We start from the raw sequence: 11,407 nt of genomic DNA, 5'->3' as shown, positions 1-11,407 counted from the left end.
CCATCGAGGTGCAGGCTCTTGACACGTGAACCTTGTTCCCTGGGAAACAGCATACTTGAAAATTTGCTTATTGTTTCCAGAATAATAGTTTATAGTAGCTTTAGATTCTCTGTAGTTAAAAGCTCCTGCCTTCGACCCGTAAATCCATCAGCCGAAACCGCCCCGCGTTGCTCGGTAACTACGGGCAACCCGGAGCTCCCGGATGTGACGTCAACGGTCTTCCTCCTGTTCTTCCGTTTGTCGACGGAACTCTGGGCTCCAGGATTTGGTGGTTGTGTACGTGGAAGCAGCTTGCGCATGCGCACGCTGGGCCCTTCCCTCAGCTGTGCGGGAAGGGCTGAGGCTAACATCCCGGGCTCGGGGGAGCCTGTTGAGGTGATGGGCACCCACTGACAGCGCCCTCCGAGGGGCGAAGGGGGCGAGGCTGCTCCGCTGCATCCTCCCCAGGGCCTGAGGCCAGTGGGCCTGGCCCTCGGCTTTCCCGCTTGGTGCTGCCGCCGCCGCTGCCGGCCAAGGAGGGGCGATGAGCTGGTTCAACGCCTCCCAGCTCTCCAGCTTCGCCAAGCAGGCCCTGTCCCAGGCCCAGAAATCCATCGACAGGGTCCTGGACATTCAAGAAGAGGAACCGGGCGTCTGGGCCGAGACCATTCCCTACGGAGAGCCGGGTAAGGGAGAGGGGGCGGGCTCCCTGGGCTCCGGCCGGCTTCTGTTCCCCAGGGAGCACAGGTCAAGCGGTGTAGACAGGGACCCTTCCTCGACGAGAGTTCCCGGGAAGTGGTCTCTCCCCGACCCCTTCCCAAATGCCGCTGGAGTCTCCGAGTTGGTCTTTGTTGCTTTCCTGACGGGAGATCCAGCTCCCAGTCCCTTCGCTTTTGGTCCTGGGTGCGGGTCCCGCCGGCTTGCGGTGACAGGGACTCGATTTGCTGCTCTTGTCCCCACGCCCTCTTTCGAGCGCACTTTGTTGCGTCCTGGGCACTGTTCGGACCCGAGACTTGAAGCATGAAACTCAGCAGGGACTCCAAGAACCCCCTAACATGTAGTGAACATTCGGCGCTCAGTGGCGCGTCCTGTGCCTGTTAATGGATGTTCCGTCTTCAGCAGGAATGGAAAATGAGTCTCAGAATAGCTAAACTTGCTCTGGATCCCACAGTGGGTGAAGGGCGGAATGCTGTAGTTGTTGGAGCAGTGTCTGAGGAATCCAAGATTTTTGGGTTGTATCACATTTTATTTCTGAATGGCTAAGTCTCATGTTGTTAGTCATTGAACTTTGTTTTTCAAGGATCTTCGCTTGCTTCTGTCTTTAAGGTTAACATTTTGATGTGTGGGGTAAAGATTTGTAGGTTTGATGGGTCTGAAGCTTTGTGTGGAAGAGTACGTTATTCTTGACTACTTCTGCATTTAATTTTACGTCGTTGAAAAGTCAGGACCTAAATTTGAGCTATGTCATTTTTCAGGTGTTTTTGCACATGTGTGTATGTCATTATCTTTTTACAAAGGTGCTGTAATGACTTTGCTAGAGTAACTTGATTTTTTCATGTGAATCCCATATTTTGAATTACTATAAAAGTGATAGAATGTAATTTTTAAATATAAAGATACTATTTTTTAAAATCTGGGGCATGAATTATGCGTGTTAATTGGAATAGAATCAGATTTCAGTGAATTGCCGTAAATGTTTTTCTGACCACCTGCTGTGTTTTATATGACAAAAATGACCATAATCTTGAGAACAAAGTAATTTAAGTGGGTGTCAGAAGATCCTGGGATTATGCAAAACATTCTTATTTTTTTAAAGATTTATTTATTTGAAAGAGTTACACAGAGAGGAGAGGCAGAGAGAGGGAGAAGAAGAGGGAGAGAGGTCTTCCATCCGCTGGTTCACTCCCCCAATTGGCTGAAACAACCGTAGCTGCACCAGTCCGGAGCCAGGAGCTTCTTCCGGGTCTCCCACGCGGGTGCAGGGGCCCGAGGACTTGGGCCATCTTCTACTGCTTTCCCAGGCCATAGCAGAGAGCTGGATTGGAAGTGGAGCAGCTGGGTCTTGAACTGCTGCCCATATGGGATGCCGGCACTTCAGGCCAGGGTGTTAACTCACTGCACCACAGCGTCAGCCCCACAAAACATTCTTTAAGGGGCAAATTTGATTCCTGCCAGCTAGTAAGATGACAGTAATCAACAAAGCAGTCTTCCGTGGTTATTTGCATGTTTAATTTTTCATTGTTTTCTTATATTATGCAAATAAATCTAAAACTTTGTCCAAACTGAGGTTTCTTAAATACTTTAAATCAGGATCAGCTTTAAAGTGTTGTTAAAGGACATGCACTGCTATAGGGCTTGATGGTTTTCAGGAGTTTTTAATTAGTTGTGCAGGATTTGTGATAATTCTGCTTAGCCACTGTTGAATTTAGAACAGGAAAAAAGAAATTGAAGAAGTGCTTTAATAAAATGTTTTAATAAATATGCCTTTTTTATCATTATGCTTTTAGTAGCAATTGTTTCTGTGACTGATAGGATAATTACCCTTTTTTTCCCATAGTTTTTTTTTTTTTTTTCTTTTTGACAGGCAGAGTGGATAGTGAGAGAGAGAGACAGAGAAAAAGGTCTTCCTTTTTGCCGTTGGTTCACTCTCCAATGGCTGCTGCGGCCGGCGCATCTCGCTGATCCGAAGGCAGGAGCCAGGTGCTTCTCCTGGTCTCCCATGCGGGTGCAGGGCCCAAGGACTTGGGCCATCCTCCACTGCCTTCCCAGGCCATAGCAGAGAGCTGGCCTGGAAGAGGGGCAACCGGGACTAGAACCCAGTGTGCCGGTGCCGCAAGGTGGAGGATTAGCCTGTTAAGCCACGGCGCCGGCCTTGCCCATAGTTTTTTTAAAAGATCCTAGTGTCAACCACTTTGTATATGAATAAGCAGTGTTTCTAAAAAGGTAGACATTTCTAAAATTAATAATGATCTTCTAATTATTGATGAAATTTGGAATTTGAGAATGGAAAAAAACTTTGTTGTAGAGTGAATGTGGAGAGTGAGACTCTCAGAATACATTTGGCATTAAGTGGATGAGAATGGGAACTAACTGTTCCCATCAGTTTAACTTGTTCTTTGGAAAAGAACATTTGTCACTAGTATCTTGTGTTCAGCTTTGGAGCGTTGCCCTCTGTGGCAAATAGCTGTGTTTTATTGTTGATATTATGAGAATAAAATTAACATGAACATGAATAGGTAAGGTTGTTTTGGTGTAGATGCACATGACCTGTAAGTATATTGCTTGTTGTTGTGATATGAATCATATATATTGTGGATGTATTGTGGGTTATGAATCATATGCCATTACACTCTTAATTTGTTGTGGGACAGAATAATGTACTTGTTTCTGGTGGTCCAGCTTTGTTTACCTGTACTCCTACTTCCTCTCAGGCAGATCCTCACCAGTTTTCTTTTTCTTTCTTTCTTTTTTTTTTTTTTAAAGATTTATTTATTTGAAAGGCAGAGTTACAGAGAGGCAGAGGCAGAGAGAGAGAGAGAGAGAGAGAGAGAGAGAGAGATAGAGAGAGGTCTTGCATCTGCTGGTTCACTCCCCAGATGGCCATAATGGCCGGAGCTGAGTTGATCTGAAGCCAGGAGCTAGGAGCTTCTTCCAGGTCTCCCACGCGGGTGCAGGGGCCCAAGGACTTGGGCCATCTTCTACTGCTTTCCTGGGCCATACCAGAGAGCTGAATCGGAAGTGGAGCAGCCAGGACTCCAACCGGCTCCCATATGGGGTGCCGGCACTGCTGATGGTGACTTTACCCACTATGCCAGAGTGCCGGCTCCACCAGTTTTCTTTTTTAAGGCCCAAGTTAACCCAAGGAGCTAATTAATAATACACTAAGGAGTTCAGCAGGTGCAAATCACAGGTTGTATTCCCTAAGTTTCTTCGTTCTGGTTTTGTATTTGTTTATTTATAGTGATGATTGAAGTGTGAATGTAATATGTATATTTTTAATCTTTTTTGTTGAAGGAATCAGCCCTTCTGTCAGTGGAGGATGGGACACTTCAAACTGGGGCTTGAAATCAAACACCGAACCTCAGAGTCCACCGACAGCCTCTCCCAAAGCAATTACAAAGCCGGTTCGGAGGACTGTGGTTGATGAATCTGAAAATTTCTTCAGTGCCTTTCTTTCTCCAACGGATGTGCAGACCATTCAGAAGAGTCCAGTGGTATCCAAACCTCCAGCTAAATCACAACGACCAGAAGAAGAAGTGAAAAGCACCTTGCATGAATCCTTGCACGCTGGACAGTCGAGAACTACTGACACAGCAGAAGCAGATGTGAAAGACTCTTCTTCGTGTGTGTTAGGGGAGACTGAGACAGTAGATATCCCATCACCTAAACCTGCAGGCCAGCATGAAGACACTGTTAATAAGGAATCTGAGGGGAAGGCCCCAACTGTTCATCTGAAAGTATCTGAAAGTGTAATTAATGTGAAAACAACTACGGAAAGTGTGCCTAATCTGTCTACCCAGTCTCTCACAGCAGAAACAAAGGACGTGGCCTTGGAACCTAAGGAGCAAAAACACGAAGACCGACAGAGCAATACCCCTTCTCCTCCTATCAGTACTTTCTCATCAGGTACTTCTACCACCAGCGATATTGAAGTTTTAGATCATGAAAGTGTAATAAGTGAGAGCTCAGCAAGTTCGAGACAGGAGACAACAGATTCAAAATCAAGTCTTCACTTGATGCAGACGTCTTTTCAGCTTCTCTCTGCATCTGCTTGCCCTGAGTATAATCGTTTAGATGATTTCCAAAAACTCACTGAGAGCTGCTGCTCATCTGATGCTTTTGAAAGAATAGACTCATTTAGTGTACAGTCATTAGATAGCCGGAGTGTAAGCGAGATTAATTCAGATGATGAGTTATCAGGCAAGGGATATGCTTTAGTGCCTATTATAGTGAGTCCGTCAACTCCGAAGACTAAAAAAGTTGAGTTTGTTGAAGGAAAATCTGAAGACGAAGTAAATGAAACGTTAATTATACCCACCGAGGAAGCAGAAATGGAAGAAAGTGGGCGAAGTGCAACTCCTGTTAACTGTGATCAGCCCGATATCTTGGTTTCTTCTACACCTGTAAATGAAGAACATACTGTCTTAGCCAAGGTGCTTGAACAGAGTGAAGCTGCTGAAAGTCAGCCGGAAGCTCTTTCTGAGTTGGAAGATATTAGCAAGGTAATTGCCGAAAGCGATGTACTTCGCAGAGATAAAATCAGTCATTTAAAAAATATTGCCCTTGATGCATAATGATTTGTACAGATTTAAAACAGATTCAGCCTTTGCCATTTCATAGTATTATGAATATTAAATTATTTGAAATTTCTCCAAGGCAACTATGGTAAAAAGCGTTGATATTTTCAGAAAAGCATAAAAGTTTCCATCTTACGTCTTTATTGTTAATGTTGTTGCTACCTTGAAATTCCTTTATTCCTTTTAGTTTATCTATTTGTCAAAGACTATTTTCTTCAGTTAAACACTTCAACTTCTCTGTAGATGTGTTAAAATGAACATAAATATTATGGTTTGTATTTTGCAATTTTTTGAGTCTTGACTTTATTTGTAGCAAGTTCTTTTTTTTTTTTTTTTTTAATAAAGAAAGTGACAGATATTTCTTTTTTTTCATCTACCATCTGCTGGTACATTCCCCAAGTGTCGGCAACGGCCAGGGCTAGGCTAGGAGCAAGGAGGTTCCTCCTGGTCTCCTATGTGGGTGGCAGGGGCCCAAGAACTTGGGCCATCTTCTGCTGCTTTCCCAGGCACATTAGCAGGGAGCTGGATCAGAAATGGAGCAGCCAGGACTTTAACTGGCACCCATATGGGCTGCTGGCATTGCAGGTGATAGCTTAACCTGATACGTCACAATGCCAGCCCCAGTCAAGTCTTAAATTCAGTCTTTTATTTAATCTTTGATAGTTGATGCTCTCTGTTACTAATATTTCTGTTTTGTTTGATCCTTATGGAGTGTGTCTCCTTGTATCACTTAGTTTGTTTTCTTTTTATTTTTGATATCTTCTATTGATTGCTATCTCACATGAATGAGAAAACGAAATGTTTAAGGAGCAATGACATTGCTTGGGAATGACAGATTGCCTCTACCTAATACATATAAAAGGAAAGTGACATTCTTTAATATTAAGTCGCAGTTTTGGCTTTTCATATGGCTTTTAAGTGAAAAAATTGAGTTGTTGGGGCTGATGTTGTGGTGCAGTGGGTTAAGCTGCCACCTGTGATGCCAGATTCCAAATGAGTGCTGGTTTGAGTCCCAGCTGCTTCTGTTTTGATCCAGCTCCCTGCTAATGTGCCTGGGAAAGAAGTGAAAGATGACCGAAGTGCTTGGGCCCTTGCCACCCACATGGGAGACCTGGATGGATTTCAGGTTCCTGACTTTGGCCTCACCCAGACCAGATCATTGCGACCATTTGGAGAGTGAACTAGCAGATGGAAGATATGTCTTTCTTTCTCTCTTTCTCACTCCACCTTTAAAATAAATAAATGAATCTTAAAAAAAAAAAAAACTGAGTTGACATCTTTTATAGACGAAAGGATAGTCTATAGGACTATAAGTCTATAAGGATGGGATAAATGATGTGTTAAAGAGATTTCCTCTCACTGCCACATATTGAATTATATACTATTAAAAAACACCAGATTTTAGTATCTAGTTTTAATATTCACAAACAAAATGCCATGAAGTATTACTCTAAGAAAGAATAGCTATAAGCTGTAAAATACATAATAGCAACTAATGTTTTTTGATTTATTTGAGAGAGACAAAGAGCCCCCATCTGCTGGTGTACATCCCAAATGCCTGTAATCACTGGGGCTGTTTCTGCTCTAAGGTATACCTGAAAGTGTAATTTTCTGCATCAAAGCATATGTAATCTTCAACCAGAAATTGCATGATTGTTTTTTGAAGTGGTTAATCTCCCACCAGCTATGTGGTTGTACCAATTTGTACTCCTGTCAGCTCTATAAAAGTTCTTAGTGTTCTGCATAAACTGTGTTCCAATATTATTTTTAAAACTTACTTCCGTTTCATTTCAAAGGCAGAGAGACAGAGATTTTTCATTTGCTGGTTTGCTTCTTAAATACTGACAACCACCCCAGGGCTGGGCTAGGCTGAAACCTGGACCCCAGAACTTGATCTGGAGTTCAGATTGGAGCCCAGGACTCAGATCTCCCACACTGAGTGGCAGTGACCCAAGTACTTCAGCCATCTTCTGCTGCTTCCCAGGGTGTGCATTAACAGGAGACTCAACTGGAAACTGAGCTGGGACTTGAACCCAGGCCCTCCGCTATAGGATGCGGCTATGCCAAGTGGCATTTTAACTGCTGTGCCAAATGCCCATCCCTCCCAGCATTATTTTTGTGAGATAGTTCTCTTTTATTTGTTATAGTGATTGGTTTACTTTTACAAATCATCACCTGCTTGCATTAAAATGGCCTTTTTACAAGTGTTTTGACTTTTACATATTTACTTCAGACAGTTGAATTTCTGAATGAGAAACTGGAAAAAAGGGAGGCTCAATTATTAACTCTTAGTAAAGAAAAAGCACTATTGGAAGAAGCTTATGATAACCTGAAAGAGTAAGTATTTTATAAGTGTGAATAACTTTATACATTTTGTGGTGGCCCATAAACTTTTTGGTTATTTGAGTGTTTTTGAAATTAAAATGTTTTGTAATTAACTTGTTCATAATTATTGATAATTGCTTAAAAATTACTTTTCTATTGAAATTATCCTTACCATATTGCCTTTGGCATTGAAGAGAGGTGTTATGCAAAAATGAAAACAAAAATTTATTATTAATAATATTTTATAATTATCATAATTGTTTAAAGAAAGCTGTGATATTGTAGTTAAAAATTAGTTAAAAATGTAGTTAAAAATTTTTGAGTAAGATTTAAAGAGATATTTAGGAAAAACAAGATTCAGAACTGGAACATTTTATTTACCTTTTTTTTTGTATATCTAATATTGGTAACATTTTTACCTTCTGTTGGGTTTTCTTAGAGATGTTTTAAAATAAAAATCTAGCAAGTAATTTTTCTCTTAATAGTTAGTAGGCCCCAGACATCTATCAGATAAGATAATAATGAGATACATGTTGGGGAAAATGTCATGCATTTGAGGACTATTCTTATCTTGTTACATTTAAAATATATAAAGAGTATCCTCATTCTCAAATATTTTGAATTTAGTGAAATGTTCCGAGTGAAAGAAGAAAGTAGTAGTATTGCTTCCTTGAAGGATGAGTTCACTCAAAGAATTGCAGAAGCAGAAAAGAAAGTTCAACTAGCATGCAAAGAAAGAGATGCTGCTAAAAAGGTAATAGAATTTAAAGTAATGTTAAACTGTATAAAATCAGATTTTTGAGGATTGCACTGTTGAGTGAATTTTCAGATTAAAAAGAAGATTTGATGAATACACATAGTGTAAGTATTAGCAATTGTAGATTTCTTGGTACATTTAAATTGATGTTTCTTGTACCACTTAAATCTAAACAATTATATGTTTAATTTATGTCTATATCCTTGCAAAATATGTAGCAAAGATCATAAGAATAGTTTTTGTAAATGATAATTCCAAAATAAATACACTTAAATCTAAATGGTACTATATAAATTAGTTTATCATTTATCTCACTTGTTACTCCACATCAAATATCTTTTTTTTTTTTTAAGATTTATTTATTTATTTGAAAGACAAAGTTACAGAGAGAGGTAGAGACAAAGAGAGAGAGAGGTTTTCCATCCATTCGTTTACTCCCCAAATCGCTGGAGCTGAGCTGATCTGAAGTCAGGAGCCAGGAGCTTCTTCCAGGTCTTTCACATGGGTGCAGGGGCCCAAGCACTTGGGCCATCCTCTGCTGCTTTCCCAGGCCATAGGAGAGAGCTGGATCAGAAGTGGAGCAGCTGGGACTTGAACTGGCACACGTATAGACTGTCAGTACAGTAGGCTGGATTTTAATCTGCCATGCCACAGCGCCAGATCTGACAACAAACATCTTATGTACTTCTTCAAGTAATTCAGTAATTCTAAAATAGAGATTTCTTTCTTTCTTTTTTCTTTCTTTTTTTTTTTTTTTTTTTGACAGGCAGAGTTAGACAGTGAGAGAGAGAGAGACAGAGAGAAAGGTCTTCCATTTTCTGTTCGTTCACCCCCCAAATGGCCGCTAAGGCCGGTGCGCTGCAGCCAGCGTGCCGCTCCGAAGCCAGGAGCCAGGTGCTTCCTCCTGGTCTCCCATGCAGGTGCAGGGCCCAAGCACTTGGGCCATCCTCCACTGCCTTCCCGGGCCACAGCAGAGAGCTGGACTGGAAGAAGAGCAACCGGGACAGAATCTGGCGACCCAACCGGGACTAGAACCCGAGGTGCTGGTGCTGCAGGTGGAGGATTAGCCTAGTGAGTCGCGGCGCTGGCCTAGAATAGAGATTTCTAATGATTAGTAACTCCATTTTGAGAGTCATAATACTAACTTATACTAATGAGAGTTTCTCAATTTCAGTGTTACGGATATTTTGGATTGTGTTGCACAGTCCTGTGCATTGAAGGATGTTTAGCAGCATCCCTAGCCCCTACCCACGACATACCAAGAGGACCACCCACTCCTGCCAGTTTGCCACATTGCCAAATGTCCCCATGGGAGCAAAGTCATCCCTGTTTGGGGACCACTATTATCCCATCCAAGTACTAACAAAGCCCAACCCTGCTTAGCTTCAGAGATCAGATGAGATCACATATGTTCAGGGTGGTGTGGCCAAAAATGGGAACCATTATTTTAATGCTTCTAATTTGCAACCATTGCCTATTTTAGAAATTGGTAACAATTAAGTTGGTAATTATTGATTGTATTGTAACTTAATAATATCTCAGCATTTGTCCTTTCTCTGCCTTTGTGCTCACTGTAATGCTAATTTAAAATTTATAATTTCTGTATATACATACAGAAAAGAAGTATGTCATATACTGCCATTTGTTTGGTTGCTTTAATTAGTTCATTCAGACTCTTCCACAATGACTGAGGGTGCCTAACCAGTGTATCTCTTCCTGTCCCAGCAGTGTTTTTCCAAATGCAAATGCTTAACCTATAAAATATGTGCAGAGACAGTGGAGGTTTTTAAAAATTATCTTATCCTCATTTGTATTTCCATGTTAAATCTTACATTAAGCCGGCGCCGTGGCTCAATAGGCTAATCCTCTGCCTGTGGCGCCGGCACACCGGGTTCTAGTCCCGGTCAGGGCACTGGATTCTGTCCCGGTTGCCCCTCTTCCAGGCCAGCTCTCTGCTGTGGCCAGGGAGTGCAGTGGAGGATGGCCCAAATGCTTGGGCCCTGCACCCCATGGGAGACCAGGAGAAGCACCTGGCTCCTGCCTTCGGATCAGCACGGTGCACTGGCCATTGGAGGGTGAACCAATGGCAAAAGGAAGACCTTTCTCTCTGTCTCTCTCTCTCTCACTGTCCACTCTGCCTGTCCAAAAAAAAAAAAAAAATCTTACATTAATATCTGAATTTACGTTTGTATGTCATATGCAAAACTGTTTTCTTAGTCTTCCTCAAGCTAATAGGTTAATTGGAGAACACTTAAATATTCGTTTGGAAATGTGATTATGGGTGCTTCTTTGGACAGGGGAAAGAATTGAAAAGTATGCATAGAATTAAAGTAATTCTTTATGGTATTCACAGATTTTCTTTTTATTAGGAAATCAAAAATATGAAAGAAGAACTTGCCACTAGATTAAATAGTAGTGAAACAGCCGACCTTTTGAAAGAAAAAGATGAGCAGATTCGAGGGTTAATGGAAGAAGGTATGTATTCTATTGCTGTTGAAAAATACTATAAGAATAGGAAAGGTACTAGCCATATGACTAGCTGATGCTTCCTAATGAAAATATTGAAAGCAAGAAATATTTGTACTCAAACCACAGAAATGGTACATGACAGTTTATGGAACAATGGGGAGTAAGATATTCAGATATTTATACTAGAGAGGAAAAAAAATAGCTTCAGGAAAAATAGGCAAACATTTGTACAGGCTTACAGAATCTTTTAATAGGTTTTAGGAGCCCAGTTTTATTATTTTAAGATTAATTAATTTATTTGAAAGAGTGACAGAGAGATCTGCCATTCTCTGGTTTACTCCCCACGTGGCCACAACAGCCGGACTGTGGCCAGGACAAAGTCAGAAACCAGGAACTTCTGAGTCTCGCACATGGATCCAGGGTCCCAAGCACTTGGGCCATTTTCCGCTGCTTTCCCAGGCTGTTAGCAGAGAGCAGGATTGGAAGTGGAGGTGCTGGGACTGGAATCTACACCCATGTGGTGTGTTGGCTACACAGGTGGTGGCTTTGTCTACTACACCACAATGCTGGCCCCAAGATC

At 41.7% G+C, this 11,407-nt stretch overlaps 1 protein-coding gene across 1 annotated transcript in view; it reads left to right on the top strand.

Moving 5' to 3' along the window:
- Positions 1-289: 289 nt before the first annotated feature.
- TMF1 (TATA element modulatory factor 1) overlaps positions 290-11,407 on the top strand; it is a 38,278-nt gene continuing 27,160 nt past the window's right edge. The window contains exons 1-5 of the mRNA XM_062201241.1: positions 290-665; positions 3,994-5,201; positions 7,510-7,613; positions 8,229-8,355; positions 10,728-10,833. Coding sequence (XP_062057225.1) covers positions 524-665; positions 3,994-5,201; positions 7,510-7,613; positions 8,229-8,355; positions 10,728-10,833 — 1,687 coding nt within the window. The 5' untranslated portion in view covers positions 290-523. The remainder of the gene's footprint in view (positions 666-3,993; positions 5,202-7,509; positions 7,614-8,228; positions 8,356-10,727; positions 10,834-11,407) is intronic.

This window comes from Lepus europaeus, chromosome 9, assembly GCF_033115175.1.
Source record: "Lepus europaeus isolate LE1 chromosome 9, mLepTim1.pri, whole genome shotgun sequence".
NCBI classification, from domain to species: domain Eukaryota; kingdom Metazoa; phylum Chordata; class Mammalia; order Lagomorpha; family Leporidae; genus Lepus; species Lepus europaeus.
Note: the sequence above shows the minus strand (reverse complement) of the source record. Positions and strands in the feature narration are given on the sequence as shown.